Source organism: Zalophus californianus, chromosome 14 (genome assembly GCF_009762305.2).
Source record: "Zalophus californianus isolate mZalCal1 chromosome 14, mZalCal1.pri.v2, whole genome shotgun sequence".
Classification (NCBI taxonomy): domain Eukaryota; kingdom Metazoa; phylum Chordata; class Mammalia; order Carnivora; family Otariidae; genus Zalophus; species Zalophus californianus.
The window spans coordinates 71,452,256-71,473,694 of record NC_045608.1 but is presented as its reverse complement, the minus strand read 5'-3'; the positions used below and the strand labels follow the sequence as shown (position 1 = coordinate 71,473,694).

The following is a 21,439-nucleotide window of genomic DNA, read 5'->3' as shown; positions in this document are numbered from 1 at the left end:
GGAGAAAATGTTGAAGTTCAATTTAATGAAGATTTCCTTTTAACATTTCTCAACTTATTTCTCATCACCATTTCACCTCTAATAATATTTAGATTTGATGTTGTCAGTTTAATTCTGAATGGCCCCTAAAATGATACTTTCTGACAAGACAAAGTCAAGGTGCCAAAGGAAAGGGCAATTAATTCTCATGCATTAAGAGAAGAAATCTGTGACATTTGAAAATCTGCTTGATAAAAATCAGAGAGAAATGATGAGTTAATGGCACATGGTCATGAAAGGAAAGAAAGACAAAACTAGCAATGCCTTTGTTTTCCTGCCTGCAGAGAGGTGATAGAATCTTTGGCTTAATGCACTGTCTTCCTGTGAAGTTATCATAGCAGAAAAAGCCAACCTACATTTATTTCTACCTACATTCCAAGGAAAGTGCATCAATCATTTCTGTGGTGTTTTCTGCACTATTACATCACCACTACTATAATCAAGCACTAACTGAGGAATAGGAACAAAGGAAAAATATTCCTGGTCTTTTCCTTCACACGGCTAGCGGTTTCATTGTGATGAAGCTTTAAATATATTAGCAAAATGACACCAAGCTGTACAGGACTAGAAAAAAAAAATCATTGGAATAAGAAGCATAATTCTCCAAACCGCTGTGGACATAACTGCCTTGGGACTTCAGAGGTAGAGGTGAGGGATATGTGGAGTGGCCTCATGAAGAGGGCAGATGCCCTGAGACTCTTACTCCGACCTTGACGGTGTTTGATGAGCACCATGTGCAGTCCGGTGAGCACGTTTGGAAGTCACATGAAGGGGTTGGGGGGACACTGGCTGTTCCTCTCACAACACTACTAATTCGTAAGCAGCCCCAGCACTTCGAACACGACAGAGGTTTGAGTAGGCAGCACACTAGAACGGCCAGGGTACTTCTCAAACTTTGACTCGCACACCATCACAGAGGCATCTTGTTAAAATGTCGATCTCAAATGAGCAGATCTGGGATGAAACCTGAGCTTCTGCAGCTCAAACAAGGTCCCATGTGATGTTAATGCTGCTGGTGCCCAGGCCACTGTTTGAGAAGCAAGCTGTTAGAGAATAGTTGGCCATTTCTGAGAACCGGGAGCTAACTTATTTCCTTCCAAACGGAAAGAAGACGACACACTCCTGGTACTTGACTCTCTCTTGGAGCTGCCTTGTGGAGACCATTTTCATCCTGAGTGTGTCCGTTCAATGATAAACCAAACGTTTGAGTTTTTTTGTTTTGTTTTGTTGTTTTAAGATTTATCTAACTGCTAACTTGGTTAAAAAAAAAAAAAACAAAGCTCAATATTTTAAGGGGATGCAAAAAGAAACATCTCTTTCTCCAATTCTCATAGTAATTATAGGACAGGTAGAAAAAAGATACAAAGGACTGAGCACAACCACGGCCCAGTGGTTTTCCTAGGAGGGATGACATTAGGGGGAAGTTTCCTTCTCTAACACATATATTTTTATAATATTTGAATTGTCACAATGAGCAGATATGTCTTTTTACCCAGAAAGTATAATAAAGATAAAGATAAAAATGTATGCAAATTATGCTTTGAGAGGGCCAGGTTTTCCTCTCCGCATGGGTGTCAGCCCCATCATCCTAGAAGCATCACCTTATGCTGCTGTGACCTTATGGAAGCCAAGTTGGGTGGCTGTGCATACACTTCAACATTTCTAAGAAATAGGACAGAACCCATCTGTTTTGAACTTTAAAGTTTTAGACTTATTTTGTTTTCACTGTGCATTTCATAAATGAATCCGCTTACCCATATCTAATCATGAGTAAAAACCATGCGTTCTTACCAGCAATCTCAGATTGTTACTTTCCTTTCTAGCAGTTGCAAAATAATAAAATGCTTCGGGAACTGAACATTTGTATCCAATTTCACTTTTGGCTTAGTTAAGCAAAATCATCATCCCCAAATAAAGGCTTTCAATGTTTCTCAAACAAGTTTCCTTGCTGACACAGCCCTTTTCATAAAATCATACAATGGTCCCTGATTTTTTTAAAAAAATGATGCACCATCTCTTTAACAGAAAATTGGGTTATTGATTAATTGATTATATGCTCCTCACAAATGCCAACTTAAGCACAAGTAAGGAGATGCTATTGAATGTTCATAACTCAAAGGCTGCAAGACCACGCTACATGGTTGCATTATTACCGTCTCCTGTTTTAATGAAGACATAGCACAGCACTTTGTTGGCCTAATTTATACGATATATCAAAACTATGTGAAATTTCCTTACACTACAATGGGAGAGAAATCACAACACATATGTGACTTTCAGAGCTTAGCCTGGTTGTTAAGGTAGGGCATTAGCATTCCAAAGCTGTAGTCTGAATGTTAGTCTTTTATAAGGTGGCAGTGAATTTCTTTTCAGAGGAAATTAAAGTGCATGAAGCTGTCTTATAACTTGTTAGTGAAAACTGTGACATTTGAAAACGATTAACAGAAAATTGAGGTTTTATTTAGATACTCAATAATCTAGGAGTGTCTAAATAATAAATGGCTCATAGGAAAATACTGCCCATTTGGAGAGGAAAGGTGAATATTATAAAATAACAACAATATAATAATAATAGCAACTACTATTTATCTAGGAATTACAGCACGGATTTGAGAACATGTATTTTGAAGCAGGATTTGAATCACAGGTCTGCAATTTACTAGCATGGAGCCATTGAAAAATTAGCCAACTTCTTGGTGCCTCACTTTTGCCACTTATAAATGGACAATTTTATTGTTTTACCATGAGGAGTAAATAACTCAATATAAGAACACACAGCAGTTAGGACTGAGTGTGGCTGCACATGACAGAAACCTCATTACAGTGGTTTAAAACCAAATAGAGGGTTAATTTCTCACAGTCACAAAAAGTCCAGAGGAAAACTATCCCAAGATGGGTTTGCTGCTCAAGGAAGTCAGCATGGACTCAAGTTTCTTCTCATTTCCTTGTCATCATCCTGAATCCTTAGTTTCCAGCGCATCCTAAGGCACAGAAAGGTAGAGTGTCTTGTTCTAGTTCCCCACTTGGAAAGTTCTAGGGCTATGATCTAAACTCAAGTCCACCTGACTCAAAAACATATCCCGAGCCCAAACACGGGCTCAATAAAGAGAGAATTACCATGAGTAATGTTTAAAGAGAATATATAGCAAAGTACAGTGGTTTGCAAACTCAAGTGCACATAAGGATCACCTAGAAAGCATGCCAAAATCCCTAAGACCTAGTCCCTCCGGGGCTGCCCAGGGACTCTGTCAGGTGGTTTGAGGGGGAGCCGGCACATTTGCATCTTAAGACACAGACCTGTGGGCATGATGCAACCACACCTTGAGAAACATGTAGAGATATTAAGGGTTCTACAAATATCATCTATAATTCTCAGAATAACCATACAAGAGTGAGATTATTTTAAAGAGGAAGAGATGGGTTTAGTGGGATTAAATACTCTGCTTACCATTCCATTAAGAAATAAGATATTCATTTAATATTTAATAAACATTTTTAGAATGGTTTCAGATTTACAGAAAACTTGTGCAGATAGTATAGAAAGTTCCCATTTACCCCACACCAGTTTCCCCTAAATATTAATACGACAGTTGTTAAAATTAATGAATCAATACTGACATATTATTAGCAGCTGAACTCCATACTTTATTTAGACGTCTTGAGTTTCTACTCAAAGTCATTTTTCTGCTCCAGGATCTGACGCAGGATAAAATATTACATTTCATCGTCACATCTCCTTAGGCTTCTCTTGGCCTTGACAGTTTCTCAGACCATCCTTATTTTTTTTGTGACCTTGATAGTTCTGAAGAGTAATGGTTAGGTATTTTGTAGAATGTCCCTCAACTAGGGTTTGTCTGCTGTTTTTCTCATGACTAGACTGGGGTTATGGGTTTGGGGGAAAAGAAAAATCACAGAGATGAAGTGCCATTCTCAGCACATCATACCAGAGGTACATGCTATTAACATGATTTATCATTATTGATGATGATCCTGACCATCTGGCTGACATAGTGTTTGTCAGGTTTCTTTTCTCTAAAGTTACTGCCCTCCTCCTTGCACACATACTGTACTCTTTGGAAGAATTCACTATGCACAGCCCACGCTGGAAAGAGTGGGGGTTATTCTCCACCTCCCTGAGGGTGAATTATCTATATAAATTATTTGGAATTCTTCTGCGTAGATTTGTCTACTCTCCCATTTATTTATTCAATCATTTATTTATAGCAGTATGGACTCATGGATGCTTATTTTGTATTTGGGGTAATAATCCAAAATTAACTTGATTTATTTTGTTTCTCAAATTGTTCCAACATTGGCCATTGAGAGCTTTCGGTTAGTTCCTGTGTCCCTTCGACTTTCTCCACCAGTGTGGGTTTTACACTTCTTTTAAAGAACTTCCTTACTTTCTGGCACTATTAGATGCCCCAGACTTACCTCATATATCTCTAGTCCAAGTCCTAGAATCAGCCATTTCTCCAAGGGACTCTTGTTCCTTTTATTGGAGAACGCTATTAAAAATTAAGATTTTGGTGCTAGATATCTTTTTTTTTTAATTTTATTTTATTATGTTATGTTAGTCACCATACATTAGATATCATTTTTTTAAGTGCATGCACTTTTGGGGAACAAAAAAAGTGGAATGCATTGCTTTTTTGTTTTGCTCTTGCTTTTGGAAGGTGTCAGATATATACTAGTGACTAATGGATTCGGTCAGAAGAGTTGGGTTTTTCTTAAAGAACCTGTAATTCCTGTGTGATCGTAAACAAATCCCTGATCACAAGTCTTCCCATAACCTCACTCATAAAACGTGTGAGTATTCCGCCTACTTTTTAGAGGTAGTGAAAGATGAATTTGGATAACGGATAGGAAAGCCACTGGAAAATGTATCAGACAGACATAAAACATCATCAGCAATTATCAATTATCATAACCTTGTATGACTGAGTATTTGGTAGAAAGAACAAAAGAAGAACTCTTTCAGCTGAAAATTCCGAGCTGGGCTACCTGCCCTCTGGCTATGTAATGAACAGAAAATCTTTTATGGGCTAGCTAACACCCTTTACGTGTTAGTAATAAAGGACTTCGGCATCCTGAACCAAAGTTTTCTATACATTTTAAAGCTGTGGTGAAAAGAAAAAGATGGAAACATTGATTTCCAGCACAGACTTATTCTAGAAGTTCAGGAGCCTAAATATGCTTTCTCAGCCACTAGATCTCAAGTTTGAAATGTGGTGTGTGATGGCATCTGTCCTCTCTTGAGCAATTTGTCCTTCTGAGACCTCCCTAAAATTATTAGGGAAAGCCTTGCAGGCAAAAACTCTTCATTCTAAAATTACATTATTTATGCTGCCAAATATATTTCTCAGATGACCTTGTCACTTTTCTCTCCCTTTTTCTCCTAGGCTATCACAAATCCGTTTGGGAAGAGACTAGTCAAGGAGCCATTGTTCGTGATGAGAACCGGCGCCTATCGCTCTTGGAAGTGAACTGCTCGCCATCTTTCCCCTTTTCTCCCAGAGTCCGAACATGTAAAGAGCAATGTCCATATAGAAATAACATTTCTTCTTCTCTAACAGGCTTGCACACCAGGCTCAATCCCTCCTCATTCATGAAGTCTTTCTAAAGTGTTCCTCTTGCCTTCCTCTCTATCTGCACTCCTCACACATTTGGTTAATAATATACTATCTTGGGATCTACTTTTTCTTTTTTCTTTTCTTTTTTCATATTTAAACTGCCCACATCTTATTTCCCCAAGCATTCTGTTGACTCCATAAGAAGAGTGGCAGTGTGTCATATGCTTTTTACATCTACTGTAGGAGCCAACAGGCATGGTAAACCAAGCATGATCTCAATAAATGTCTGCTGAATGAATGCATAAACACAGAAACAGCTAAGTGTTCACTGTGTCAAGAATTGTGCTGCTCCTTTAGGGGAATGCATTTTTTAAAAAATAACCCCACACAGAATAGAAGTGCTGAATCACTATATCGTACACATGAAACTAATATAACACAGTATGTTAACTACACTGGAATTAAGATAAAAAGCTTAATTTAAAAATAATAAAAAATAAATACAATTTAAAAACCCATATGGCAATGGTTTTCCCAATTTTAAGGATGAGGACTCTGAAATATGAGAGTCAAAGAGTTAAATTTGGCAGAGCCAAGATTCAATCCCATGTGCACAGAAATGTCTCGTGGTACTCATTCTTGGATTTGTAATCTGGGGGCTCAGTTAACTTCTCTGGGGCCCTGTTTGATCATCAGTACAATGAGAGGGTCATCTTAAACAAATGCTGAGGTCTTTCCTGCTTAAATGATGCACTGAAACACACAAAGTATTGACCTTTTCATTCTAGGTAACTCTCTTATCTCCATTGTCTTGTCCTGGCTTCCACTGACTTGACTTCTACAAAAATAGCATTTTAACTCTTTGATTCATCCCAATCCTCAGGAATGATTCTTCTAGGGAAAACACAGAGTCTATTTCTGGGAACATTATGTAGGAAATAATTATTCTATTTTATTCTGTTCCATTTTCATACATGTGAGTTGACAAATGCCCTAAATGCATTAGTAACAGGGCTTAATGAGAGCAAATTCTATAGACTCATCACATCACACTCATCACATCACACCACACACACATCATATTTGCAAGATTTCCTTGATTTTAGATTTTTTCACAAGAACTCCATAATGTTAATAAAATTAGTAATAGTGTCATGTCAAGAAAAAAATCAAGCAAAAAGAAGGAGAGAGGGAAAAGAAGAATAAATTTCTCTAGTTAAAAGCAGAGTACTCTAAAATTTAACATATCCTTAGCCAAACGTTGCATGGCTCAAGCACAAGAATAACTTCAGATTCCATGCAAACTTGAGAATAATCATTACAGGGAAATCAATTCATTAATAGGTATTTATTGAATGATTAATATGCACCCAGCAATATGAAACACAAAGGTTTTAGACATGATTTTGCTAATAAATACATCATCCTACTATATCCAAAAGATATCCTGATAATGAAAATAAGCTGTTTGACAGGCTTTTTGTTTGTTTTTTGTTTTCTTGTGGGTGTTTTATTTTGTATTTTGTTTTGTTTTGTGTTTTTTTTTTCTTTTGGCCAGGTAGTTAGCCAAAAGAAAATAAAACAAACAAAAACACACCTTCAGTTTTAGATGTCAAGTTTGACTTTAGCATAGGGTTACACGGTAAGGCCTGGATGAGCCCAGGATGATGGCCAAGGGTACAAGTTGTTTCTAAACCTCCAATGGGCACCCATCCTCTCTGGACTGTTGGAACAGCTCCCTTTACCATGCCTTGCTCCACCCCCTAATCCTTCCTCCTTCTGGCCAACAGCATGCTGTCTACGACACCACTGCGCTATTGAATGCCCTTCCAAATGTCCCCCAGTCCCATCCCAACCCCAGGTACCACATTCAGGGTGACCAACCATTCCAGTTCACCTGGGCCAGTCTTCTTGTTACCACTGAGAGTCCTGTTTCCTGGGAAACCGCTCAGTCCCAGAAGAACGGGAATATGTGGCACCCTATAAATGCTGCAGCAACCAGAACCAGGGCGGCGACGCTCTCTCACAGTCCTATTTCTTTCCCTATGTCCCACTCTTGCTGCCTATGATTTTGTTCTCCCTCTCTTCCTTAATTTCTTTCCTAAAGCCTGATTAAATTATCTCTTCTAAGATATAGGGTAGGAAATGCATTTCTTTTTTCCCCTGAGAGGCTGTGTCACCCCTCTATGAATAGAATTTTACTCTGGGTGTTGGAGGGGGAGAACCAACAGCCTTACATAACCTTTCACAAAGCCCTACTCATTCTCTACCGGGACCAGAAAAGGGCCTACAGTTCATGAGCTAAGCAGAAACTTCTCTTACTGGAAGGAACACTAGCGATTTTCATTCAGATTGATCTAATCTGCACAGCTGAGCCCCCACGTTCTCTTCTGGACTGTCTGACGTGGAGCACGCCAGTTAAAGCTCTTCTGTCTGCCAACACTGTAGAGCAAGAACTTCAAAACCCCGCACTGCGCTTTCTGCCTGTACAGCTCCACTCTACTCTCAAAAACCTCAGTTCTGCCCTCTTTCCCCTGCCACAGGAGCCCAGGCAGATGAGCACTTGGGCCGTTTCATGGCCTGAAGACAGTTCCTTATCCCAGGGCGAGGTTCAGCAAGGGGTTGCCCCTCACGGTCTCACTTTGAGCACGTATATGTTTTTAGCCTCAGACTTGAGACGCGGAGGAAGGAGGGTAAAGAAGGACCCAGGGCTCCCATGTCCCTTTCAAGTGCCTGCCTTTTCCCCTGGGCCTAAGTATTTTTAAGGAGGAAAGGGGGCAGTGGGGAGGGGGACAAATATGGAAGGAAAACCAGCAGACCCTTTTTAAAATGTGCCTTCTTATCTTGAGCATCAATGAGAAAAGAAGGGGAAAGGCAGATGGAACACCTAAAGAACATTTTCAAGGGCTTTTTATCTCAAGGAAAATGAAGTATGTCATGGCCTTCAAGAAATATATTAGCCACGAAACCACAAGCCAGAGGACTGATGTTGGCATCATTTGCCATCGCAAGACCAGCTCCAGAAGTCGAAGCCCTTACAAAGAGGCTTCAAACTAACTAAAACTACCTGGTATGCCTGAAGCGTTTTCCCCATTCATGAAATATTTACAAAGAAAACAGAGCAAGGGTACTTTCCTAGTGCCCTAGGACAGTGTTTCTCAGTCACCACAGATTCTAATTCAGTTAAGTCTGGGTGTGGCCTAAGTTTCTACATTTCTGAAAAGCTTCCAGGAGTTGCAAATGCTGCCAGTCCCTGGACCGCACTTTGAAGAGCAAGGCCCAAGGACGCTGGTTCTCAAAGTTGGCTGCACTTTGGAATCACCTGGGGAGATTTAATAACTACTTCTATGTTAGGCCTCATCTCAGAGAGTCTAAATTAATTGGTAAGAGGTAGGGCCGGGCATTGATACACAGCCAGGTTGAGAGCCCCTCCTCCAGAGAGAAGACCTTTGGGACAAATTATACCTAGCGCTATACATTAACCAGGCAAGTGCTAGCTTCCAAGTACTCATGCTAAGGGGATGCTAGAATCAATGGGTCTGTAGGAAATGAATGTGGTTAATCAGAGAGAGGTAATGGAGGAGGTTAATTTGGATGAGGAATCCACACGAGGTGTGTTATATGGTGCCAGGTTTGGGCAGTACTGCACTGTGTCAGGTCTAAGTCAGCAGAAGCTGTTAGCCTCTAACTGCAGCAAAGGCAAGGACCATGGCCTGTGAAACCCTGGCCCCTAAACTAAGCATGGGCTGGATTTCAAAACTGCTATTGGAGTCTGACTATCTTATTTTATTTCTAAGTCTTTAAAATCTTCCACTACAACAATAAAATTGAGGAAGGTTCTAGGGTGGCCTGCCCAAGCCTGTGAAATTTTCTATTTATAAAGACTATCCCAGCATAAACCTAGCCCATATTAAGATAGTAAAAATAGCATTTATGGAATACTTACTGTGGCGAAGAGACTAGTTATTTTTTTTATCTAACTGTTGAAGTGAGTTGGAAAAGAGACTGGTTTTATCTCCATTTCACAGATGGGGAAGTCAAGGTCAAGCCCAATAGCTAGCATGCTTTCCTCCCTCGGCTGCACCACCTCTCATCATGACCAAACACCACACACAGGATGATTCAGTGACTCCTTTTTTTAACCTGCAGCGGTGGGGCAAATGTTGTAAGCTCAGTGACTTCTAAATGAGCTATAACTTAAAGCTAAGAAAACACTCATCCATGTTTTTAAGAAATAGTAATGGAGAGAAAATGCATATGAAAGGAGCATACTGAGAAAATAATCTGGGAGAAAAAAAACTTAGGTTCAGCTTTTCTTTTTAATTCACTAAGAGTGATCAAAAGGCAGACATAGTGAAAAGAAACATCACCATGACAATCCTACTTGCATGGAAAAGGTGAAGTTCTGTTTCCCTCTACTCAGTGATACCTTTCCAAGTGGAAGTAGCCTGTTATACATGCTTATTAATAATCATTTGCATTTGCTAGTCTTTTATACTTTTCAGAAGTTCCTTTCCTTTATCACATTGGGTATGTCCACACAACCCCATAAGGTATTTTTAGATACACAGGATAGGTTCATAAATTCACACCTGATAGTTAATACGAAAATGAGGGCAAAGATTGCCTATGTAATTTGCTTAAATTTTTAAATAATCATGCTGAGATTAGAAGAAGGTCTTTGTTGTGAACTCATTTCAATCCATTCAACCAATATATTGAATATATGAGAAAGAGGATCTAAAAGTATTCTCCAGCCTCAGCTGAGCCATGATAATGCTTAGTTCTCCTGGCCCTGGATACACTGATCTTCCTTGAGTTCACTATGCTTCCTCCCACCACAGGGTCTTTGCACTTATTTTCTTACCTAGCATTCTCTTCCCTCCCCTCTCAAACATCGCCTCTTTAACTAAGTTAACTCATTTTTCAGGTGTCAATCACAACTTTCTCAGGGAAGGCTTCTTTAACATACAGTCTGAGTCACTCTCCTACAATACTTTTTTTTTTTTTTCAAAGCTTTGTCTCATTTGAAATTATGGATTAACGTATTTATTTGATTAACATTTCCATTCACTAGGCTCAAAACTCCATGAGGCTTTAGCAGTGCCTGGCACATACTCAATAAATAAGGAAAGAATGGGTCATGGAGGTCTAGAGATAATATTTATAGCAACAGGCTGTCTGATCTACCAGGAATACCTCCGATATCTTCATTCTTAGCATACTTATAGCTTGGTATAAGTGTGATTGACAGCTTTTGACCCTCCCTGCTTTTATTTTTGTTTTGTTTTGGTCAACCAATCTAAAAATACAAGGATGAATGAATTGGCTCTGTCAGCCCATCTGGCTAATATTAATATATTAATATTAATTATAATGCATAAACATTGTAGTTGGTATTTTTCAGTCTGCCTCCACTTTGTTTGTGCTCCTTTTTTTAATGAGTACTTCATTCTGCCCCGTATTCTACTTAGCCATGTCTGTGCCTGTCACCTTCATTTGATGATAAACACTTCGAGGGCAGAAACACATTTAAGACTTTCATTTAATTCTCTGAAACCCATAGTAAATGCTCAGTAACTATTATCTTGAATCAACCTCTTGAACTTACTTGATCCTTATGATACCTCAATGATTTCATTAGGCACTGATAGGCCTATCTAAAAGATGAGAACTCAGATTTGAAGAGAGACAAATGTGTACCCATGAATGACTATACAATAAGTTAAAGACTATGCTAAAATCTGTAGTTTCTAATATATGACTCAGGAGAGCCTACTTAGAAGAGCCATTAAATTGGGGGCCCTTGATGACCAGAAAGATATAAACAAACTAGAGGGAGTTCAGGTGAGAAAAATAAACATAACTAAGCTTCTGGAGGGGTATGAAGAGAGACTAAATAAACTAAGTATTTATAGTCTCATCAAGTAAAGACTAAGGAGGGAAAACGAGAATGATTTGAGGCTAGAATTACCTAACATGCTTCTGCATAGAAGAGGCAGAGTGTCACTGGAAAGGGAAAATAGGAGCCAGGGAGCTGGGTGACAGGAGCAATGGGAAACACATTTAGAACAGGACTACCTAGGACAAAGTATAAAATAAATTTTTAACAGTAAGAACTGATATGCTGCTGAAGAGTTTCCCAAGGGAAACAGTGAACAGACCATCCCTGGAGATGTTTCAAACCAGACAGAAAAAATAACTAGAAATTGTCCTGCAGGGAACAGCCTCGCCCAGACATTAGACATGAAAGGGAAGGCTTTGCAGATTTTCTAATTTATATTCTTCTGGGATCCCATGAGGCTGAGAAAAGATGTGGCAACAATGGATTGAGAACTCTAGGTCCAGAGGGTTTGCTCAGATGTCTCAGCCTTGGTTTACATCTCTAATGAGGCAACACAGAGGTAACACACCAGCAAAGCCACTGCTAGCAGATCTACTGCTTCATTTCATCAAGGGCCCTTCATTAGTCCGTCCCATGGGAATAGGTGAAACAATTATGAACCCAAACAAAAACTGGGAGGTGTGCAAGCATGAGTAATGTTTGAAACCCACAGTCATCTATTTAACAGTGATCGTGGGTCCAGGTATTTTACCATGCTGGTAAAATTCAAAGGTAAAATCCAAGTTCAAAGGGTCAGACTAGGGTTTTTAACTCAGGCTTCCTAACTCCCCTTTTAATTATGTGATTCAGTTGTCTTTGGGTTTCATCATATTCAGGGAATTATGCATCAAATTAAGCCTGGTACCCCAGCATCCTGCTTCCTTGTAAGCGATATGCTACAAAGACATAATCAACAGGATAAGGCAAGATATTGACAAGGCAAGAGTTGCTCTAGATAACCAATAATCTTACAGTGGCTAAGGATCTGTTTTCCATTTGGAAGGTGTTTAAGGAAAATCTGTACTAAAATAAGCATGATACAATATCAGGCAACAACCTCCTAAAAGTCAGACTACTGATAACATCTATGCCTAAAAGCAAAAGGTTGCTAAGTAGGAAAAGCAGAATAACTACTGATAATATTGATGCCACCAAAGCAAATGGTTGTTCAGTTGGAGAAACAGAATACTAGAATTATCTGGCTCAAATCGTAAATGACCACTAAATGTATGGGGAAAAAATGTTCACCTTATTAACAATCAGGGAAATGCAAATTAAAACCACAGTGATACACTAATTTACACCCCATGGGGCAAAGGGGACTTTCCTATGCTCCTGGTGGGAGTTTCAGTAGATGAAACTTGTCACTGCCTCCAAAAAGTAAAGATGTCCTTTCTATGACTTAGCAATTCCACTCCTATATATGCACCCTAGACATGACGGCAAATTTGTTTTGGGGCACATGTATAAGAATGCTCATACCACCATTGCTGGCAAAAACAAAATACTTCTCAAAAGTCCATCAATGGTAGACTAAAGTCCGATTAATTAATATCATGGAATATTATAAGGCAAAGAAAGAGACTGAAATACAGAAATATGCATCCTCAATTCTCATATGAATCTCAAATATTTAATGTTTAGTAAAAATGCAAATCAGAGAAGAATGCATACATTTATTTCATAATGGTTAAGTACAAGTAAAGCAAAATAATATGCTAAAGATGCATGCATATGCAGCAAAATATAAAGAAGGCAAGAAACTAATTAACATAAAATTAAGAAAATTGCTGGTGGGTACATGGGTTGTTTCATTATAATTATTGTTATCCTGATCATCAATATATTATTAATTATAGCAAGCACTGTATATACAGTGTAGTTCATAAAAAATCATATAATGTTGAAACTAGCAACATAACTAAAAGTTATGTAGTCCACACCACCATTTAATAAGGAAAAACATGTTGCACAAAGAAAAATGGCATCCAAAGTAGTATCGAATTTTAGAAATGTTTACAAACCCATTAGATTAAACCAATTAGCTGTTTTTTCCTCTAGTGAAGGACTCAGGTCCTGATTTAGAATCTCTTTTATTTTAGACAGAACTGCAAAAAAACTCAGTCCATTATTTCTTAGAAAATCCAAAGTAGAAAAGAAAAGGACTACTCTGAAAAAGTCTTAGAACAGGAAGAAGTTCCAGCTGGACCCAATCAAATAGATAAAATGCATTTTATAAATCAGGAAAAAAGTATGAAGACAACAAAAGCAGCAACCCATGGCCACTTGATGGAAAATAAACAGCCCTGCATGATGTAATATCTTCAGAAATCACTGCTATAATATCAGACAATATAATAACTGAGTCACAGTGATGCTTTGGATCTATTAAAGAAAGATTATATTATATCCTACATTCTTAAAAGACCGCTAAGTAAGTAAACGTTTTTTAAAGACTGTGGAAAAACAAGTAAATCTAAAAATGTTGCCAATGAACCAGAAATTCCTGTTACTGAGAAAACTGACATGAGTAAATAACATTTATACTAACTGTTTAACTCCTTTGCTCTCTTATAAAAATGTAAAAACATATTTAAGAATATTTTTGACACTAGAATAATGTTGGCATTATTAGCCCTGTTAGGTCAAAATGCACTAATGAGTTGGTATTTTCATTAGACCGCATCATAAAGATTCAGTGGAACATTTTTGTCCTAGATACCCTCAAGAGTAGCCTTCTAGCAAGAACCAATCTTTAAAGGATGAGCAAAGGACAAGGGCAAAAATCCCCAAATTGTAACACATACCCCTGTTAAGTCCCATCATAATAATCACAAGGGATATAAAGAAGCTTCTTGGGGTGCCTGGGTGGCTCAGATGGTTAAGTGTCTGCCTTCGGCTCAGGTCATGATCCCAGGGTCCTGGGATCGAGTCCCGCATTGGGCTCCCTGCTCCTTGGGAGCCTGCTTCTCCCTCTGTTTCTCTCTCTCTCTCCCCCCGCCTCTGTCTCTCATGAATAAATGAATAAAATCTTAAAAAAAAAAAAAAAAGAAGCTTCTTCCCTGGAAACTGTGAGATGACTGAGCAAGCAAGAAGTCACAGAATTTGGATGTGTGAAATTAAGCTAAAGTACATCATGAAAATAAGACATGAGTTATAGGAACTGGGCTTAGGGAATTTAGCAGAGAAGAGAAACTTTCCCACCCAAGACATGTCATAGTAATAGACTTTAAAAATATGATCAATAAATATGGGATGATTTGTGTGTTTTCTGGTTGAACTCACCCCCCCAAGAAATGAAAGCTGTGAATAATATGGTTGTTTGGAGCTATTTATAAAAAACAACATGTACTGGCATTACCATTGGCAAATTACCATCAACAGTGATGAATACTATTGAAGGAATACTCAACTATACACATTACTACATATTTCTAAACCCTACCACCAGACAGAGTTCAGGCATTTCTAAACCATCAAGGAAAACATATTTGCTAAACAGCTGAGCAAAAGGGGCCTGCTTTGTTAACCTCAGGCTAAAATTTGTCAAAGAACTGTAGAGCACCATAGTAATTTTGATCATCAATCAGCCAACCTGTATTTCGGCATATCAGTACAGTGCTGAACCAGAGAGATATAAGATAAGGAATCAGTAACTCCACTGTGGGAGGATGTAAAAGTGTGGTTCTAAATTGTGCTGTAATTTACCTGAGTGCTGCAATTATAAAGGTGTACCAAAATTTGCATTTTATGTTTTGCTATTACCCACTTGGCATATGTAACATGTAATTTTATCTTGCATATTTTTTTAGTTGGTCTATAGGGAAAATAATCTCTGGATTGTTCATCCTGTCTTATAGACAGGTTTAACATTCGCTTCTCTTGAGGTCTTGTTTTGAGGAAAAAGACGGATCATTGCCATGCTACAGATCTTATACTACTACTAAGAGATGCTTCGACCGCTGATAAGTAGTCACTTTGAAGAAAATTAAATTTATATTATTCCAACCCAGTAACAGCTTCCTGAAAAAACAGCACGCCCGGGTTGGCATAACCTACTATCCTCTAGCAGGCACTCCTCTATCTTAATGTTGATGAGCTCTAGAACTTCAGCAATTCTGGCCGAGAGGCCACTAGCCAGAGTCTCCTGTGTTAAGAGCACTACTTAGCTGTCTTCAGAGCACAACTTAACTCTCCACTAAAAGAAATACTCATGAAAATTTTAAAAATTCATTTTTAAGGCAAATCCCCATGACCTTGCAAAGTATAATACAGCATTTTAAACACAGTGCCTATGGACCCCGGGGGCCTGGATTCATGGTGACAAAGCCTTTCCTGAGTTGTATCAGGAGAGGCAGTATTGAGGCCATACAGTTTAAAGAGGAGAGCTATGATTCTTAGAGACAGGCCAGAGAGAAGTAAGCCACCCACTCGTAGGCTACAGAGCAATTTGCTGGGCAGTACAGGGATACTTCATTCAGTGTGTTTCAGTCAAGAGTTAGTGAGATCCCAGGCTGTGACTCATTAAGGTATAACTGTTGTGACAATTCATGAAACTCTTCCATCCTCTTCGGGAGCATCAAAATGGAAAAAAACGAAACAAAACAGGGCGAATCAAAAAGAAGACTCCACACTCACATTTTATGAATTGTCAATGCACACAGTATTTATCACTCCACTTTAGGGATAACAGGGTTTCCAGAACCAAGTGACTTTTAATCTTCGGTTAATTAATCAAGTAATCCTCAGTGGGCTTATGCCATTATTCTCCTTACATAGGCAAACTAAGATTTCCTGAATTTATGTATACAGCCCATCTAAGAGATTATCAGCTGAGGTAGATTAAGCCACTAAAGATGTATCATTTGAGCTGGTAGCTGTGTAAGAAACACCAAAACAGAACAATGCATTCCTAACTTGATGCAAGTTCCTGAGAGTGATATAGGGCCATACCCACAGAAAGTGGAAAGATCTATAGTCAGGCAAGAAGAGTTCACTCACTAGTGAAATCACAATGGTTTCCAGAAGTGTCCTTATGTAAGTGGCACTATTTTAATTCAGCCCAATGTCACACATTTGGAAAGGTGGCATATGGAGGTGGAAATCCCCTTTTCTTTGTGTGCGTATGATTGTGTTTTCATTTAAGAGAAAGCCAGAAACAACGGCACTCTTTTCCAATAGAGTTATCCTGTCCGGTAGAAGCTGGACGACGAAGTTTTACATACGAAGTTTAGGGTGGCAAAACTTCTCCAAAGCATATTTGCTTCAAAATATAATCTTAGGGCCCAGTCTTCCACGGAAAGAGAGCTTCTGTGCAGAAACTTTAGCACTGCCTGTAAATATGTGGCATCACCTAAAGATTAAAAAGTGGTTTGGTTGAGAAGTCAAGATTTAAATCAGGGCTGGTTTCTAAAGGAGGGAGATGGTACTAGATGACCTCACTGTGTGCAGCAAAAAACATTCCAGGAGTAAATTGCATGCATTTGAAGAATCTTAGATGATTGGGTGTAAGAAAGAAGAGATTCAGGCCAGTGAGGAAAAAAAACATTTCCCCTCAGAAAAGATTGCTTTTGGGGATAGAGTGCTGGGATTCCTCTGGAAGATGTGGTGCCATCCCTTCTCTCTCCAGGAACAAATGAAAATATCCCCTTTCTACCCACAAGTTACTTCCCCAAATCGCTTGTCAAGTTTCCCATTTCTGAGAAAACCATTCTACAGCTTGCAAACACCCTGTACTCCAGAAGAAACTTTCAGCAGGGCTTCATTCAGGAATTTAGGTAAGATTACAGTTCTTCCTCTTCAATGAAAACAATAAGGAAGTTTGCTGAGAGGTTAACTTGCCAGACAATAAATGTAAGTCATACACACTGAGAAGTTATAAATCTCTCCCCAGAAAAAATGCCTATCAGCAGCTCAAGCCAGCCCAGCTTTTAAGAGCATTAAAGCAAATGCACTAAGCCTAATATATTCACATATAACACATGTGGTGGCTGTTTCACATGCTTCATAACTCAGAAGGTAACTGCTGCTTTGTGGGATATGGATGCTGTGACAGGTTGCTGGCGATTCATACTGCCACACTCACAGAGGACTGGACACCCAGGCTGCCCAGGCACGCTCAGGTACCTCCAAGCTCCACTCAACGGAAAAACCCAGAAGGGGACATCTGATCTGCTATGGTTGAGGGACTAGAAGGGGTGGGTACTGGAGGCAGCAAAACCTTATTTCACCATGTCCAAACTACATAAACTCTCACAGATTTTTGTCAATAGAATGTAACCCAAACATACATATAATTAATTAATAAACAGGTGTATCTGCTATTGCCTTCATTAACATCCACCATCTAAAATTTTCATCTCATCGGAGGTCCCGAGACTCTACTTAGTACTTTTGCTTGTGGCTCAAGTCAAATATATAAGGAGATGGTATCTACAAAAGCCAACTGAAAAGCCACCACCCTTCTCCAGCACCTAGTCCTCATCTTACGCCAACACTGTTCCAAGATGCCCTTTGTTATGTCACAATGGTTTCATAAAAATCTACAGCAGCTTCAGACTTTATCTAGGAAGTGGGAAAATATCCAGTGCTATTGTGCTCGTCTCCATAATCCTTTGTTACCAATCAACAAAGTCTTTGAAACATCCTGCTGAATGGGAATTTCACTACCGGTAAACTAGGCATTTGGCCTTATTAAGGGCACCTCCTACTGGTCCTTTCACAGAGTGAACCATTATTTCTTCAGCATTAATTCTCTCCTATGTTCCTGAAGAGGAGAAATTGCTAAGAGAAAGAAAAGAAACAGATTAATGAGCGAAGACCAGACTGATGTGAATTAGCAATATCTCAAAACTGCACCATCTACTTTCTCAGGGCCTGTGCAAAATGCATCACAATTCATTTGCAATTAACAGCAGTAGATTCAGAAATATAGAAAAGCTAAAAGATTTAGACCCGCAAGCCTATCCATAGGCATATCCCTTTGTATATGTATATTTTTGTATGGCTCTTCAAGCATAGACTTGTCTGTTGAAGTGAGGATGAAATTAAAATAAAGCAGTAATACTGTATGGCCCCAAATCTCTAAACAAGAAAAATAAACGGGAAGGGAATATTTAATTAATTTAGATATAAGTAAAACATATATAAATCTCTATTCCTTTATCCCCCACCCCCACCCCGTTGGCCAAAGTCACTTGGGTAACAGCTTTACAATATTTCAGTGTAATTGACAAAACGTCATTGTCCATTTTTTGCACACCTTTGTCTAATGCAATATTTTCAGCCAAGGCACTTCAGGCCCAGCCTGGTGGACTTTCTACCCAGCGAAGGATACCCCCTCTAAACTTCCCCTCTCCCTTCCGTGGGGGTGTCCCAGACCGCCTGAAAGAGCGCAACTCTTGTCTTCTGTGAAGAAGGGTGCTCCCCGCAGCAGCCTCTAGCGTCTAGCGAGGAGGGAATTTTAAAAAGATACCTATTCATTACAACAAGGATGGCACCCCCCACCCACCTTCAGAGTGAGTAATTGCCGAGGACAAAGCTCCGGGGGGTGGAGGGGAGGAGAGGGAGAGAGAGAGAGAGAGAGAAGGGAACCGGGGAGGAGGGGACCGGCCGAGAGGGAGGAAGAGAGGGAGCGCGGGCTGCCTGTCGCGCAGATGCGGCTGTGGGCGCGCGCGCGTACGTACACACACACACATACACACACACACACACACACACACACACTCACTCACTCACCCCTCTCGCTTGCTCCCTCTGTCTGGCCAATGGACGGACGGACACACACACACACACACACACACACACACACACTCACTCACCCCTCTCGCTTGCTCGCTCTGTCTGGCCAACGGACAGACGGACACACACACACACACACACGCACACACACACACACACACCCCCCTCACTCTCGCTCGGCTCGCTCTCTCAGTCCAAAGGAAGGTGAGGAGTCCCGTTGGTGTGTATGCGCAGATTCCGAAGAAGGCGCCAGGATTTGGGGAGCCTTCCGCTGGCCCCGTGCTTGACTGAATCCCTAGCTACCCAGAGAGGCGCATTCTCGACTGGGTTCGCAACCCTGGGCCATGCAGCACTTAGCGGGAACAAGAAAGCAGGAGCTGCAGGCTCCCGGGGGGCAGGGCGCTTTGCAGTGATTTACATTCCATTCCCTGTTAATTTCCAAGGCGTGGGTTGAGGGCTCTTAACCAACGCTCGGCCCCTGCCGGAGGCTCCTCTCCTTTCGGATAAAGAAAAGGGAAAAGGTAGTTTCCAAAGGGATTTGAATGCTCAGTCGGCTGCTCTCCTCTCCTTCCCTGCCAGGTCCGCCCCCTGTATTCCAGTACCTATCTACACTTGCGCTGAGGCCCGGCAAAATGAATGGATGTTATAGTAAGTCATTTTGCTCTTTTTCTTTTCTTCTTTTGCCCGTGAAAGCCCCCAGCTCCGTTATTAGGAGACTGCAGCAGCCCTGAGCATCCCTCAGATCCCTTTCTCCTGCTATAACCCAATCCAATCCCAGTTTTGACATTTTTAATTAGAAACTGCGCTTGCCAAATGTCAGGGCCAGGGGGCTGGTTCCCCGGAATATCAATTATTTGGAGTTTGGAAGTATCCTGGAGATATACGGAGACTTAGCTTGCTAACTATATAAAATACAATAAAATAAAACACACCTCTTTCCCCCTGGCAACTCTGTGCTTTTCTCGGCAGCACCGTCCTCTCCCCCAAAGTACCCAAACACATTAGCTGTCCCTTTCTCGGTTCTCAATCACCAGGGCTAAAAATCCAAACCTGAGACTCGCATAAGCACATACAAACGACTCAGCCCCACCACCTACATTCTGCACAGACTTCCCCAAAGCACCCTGACGGATGACCTCCCCTACTTGATCCTGTTGCCCCAATCCCCCTTCCCTTGGTAGGTTTCCAAGGCTTTAAGGATCCAACCCAATTCCTTTCAACGACAGCCCCATCACCTGCCTCCTCCCTGCCCCAGTCAGTCAGCTCTCCAAACCAACTCAAGTATTTGCAAAACGAAAGATGCAAGAAGCACAAGATTTAAAAGAGCAAAGAGGCACCCCTCTCCCCAATTGCCAATATCCTCCGCTCCCGCGGGGCGGGGGGGGGGGGGAAGTCTTCCAGTCTTTTATCATCGGTGAGGAAATGGGGAGCAGAGCTAGCGCAGATCATCTTGCTCTTTCTCTACCCCAATGCTAATACTCCCCAAATGAAATTAGAAGGGAAAGGGAGTAAGTATGGGGGTGGGTGCGAGGAGAATAAAGGAAAGAACCTCTTACCGGTGACTTGAAGATGTGCGCTGAGCAGGGTAGCTCCGAAGAGTACAAAAGCCAGCTTGGGTACCCGAACACATCCAAGACTATTCTCCATATTTCAGCCAACACCTTCGGGGCCGGAGGTCCTGGGCAGCGGCGGCACTCACACACATGCACTCACACACGCATGCACACATGCACACACACGCGCCGAGCCCCTTCGGCTTCCTCCTCCTCCTCCTCCTCCACCTCTTTCTCCACCTCCCCTGCGCCTCTTCTGCCTCTTTCCTCGTCCCCTGACAGAATCAGCAGCCAGAGGAGACAGCAAAAAGTTCCATTTGGTCCAAGAGATGCTGAGCTCCAGTAAAACCTCAGAAAACTAACTCAAGGAGACAGAGGGAGTGAGAAGGGGGAAAACGGCTCTCCGCGGGGCTTGCGAGTCATCAATAAAGAGAATATCCAGAAGGGACCAAGAGGAGACAGAAAGCAATCCTGTGGTGGATGTGTGCATTAAAAGGTTGAGGCTGGTTCCCTGTCCACGGCTGGGTAAAGTTGAAAAAGCAAAATCCGCATGAGAGCTGGGAATGCTGTTCGTTTTTTCTCCAAGAGCCAAAGGGACCGAGGGAGGAGAGGCAGGGGTCTGCGGGGTGGAGCGCTCTCACTTGTTACTG

At 40.7% G+C, this 21,439-nt stretch overlaps 1 protein-coding gene and 1 long non-coding RNA gene across 4 annotated transcripts in view; one reads left to right on the top strand and one right to left on the bottom strand.

Annotated features, from left to right (window-relative positions):
• Window positions 1-21,082, bottom strand: part of DCC (DCC netrin 1 receptor) — a 1,177,272-nt gene extending 1,156,190 nt beyond the window's left edge. For all 3 annotated transcript variants that reach the window (XM_035724067.1, XM_035724068.1, XM_035724069.1), the window contains exon 1: window positions 20,793-21,082. In XM_035724067.1, the coding sequence (XP_035579960.1) occupies window positions 20,793-20,883 (91 nt within the window). In that variant the 5' untranslated portion in view covers window positions 20,884-21,082. The remainder of the gene's footprint in view (window positions 1-20,792) is intronic.
• On the top strand, window positions 18,073-21,178 carry LOC113913123. The gene is made up of 4 exons (XR_003517099.2): window positions 18,073-18,167; window positions 18,782-19,013; window positions 19,816-19,884; window positions 21,072-21,178. It is a non-coding gene; the product is annotated as an uncharacterized LOC113913123 (long non-coding RNA).
• The last annotated feature ends 261 nt before the right edge of the window (window positions 21,179-21,439 follow it).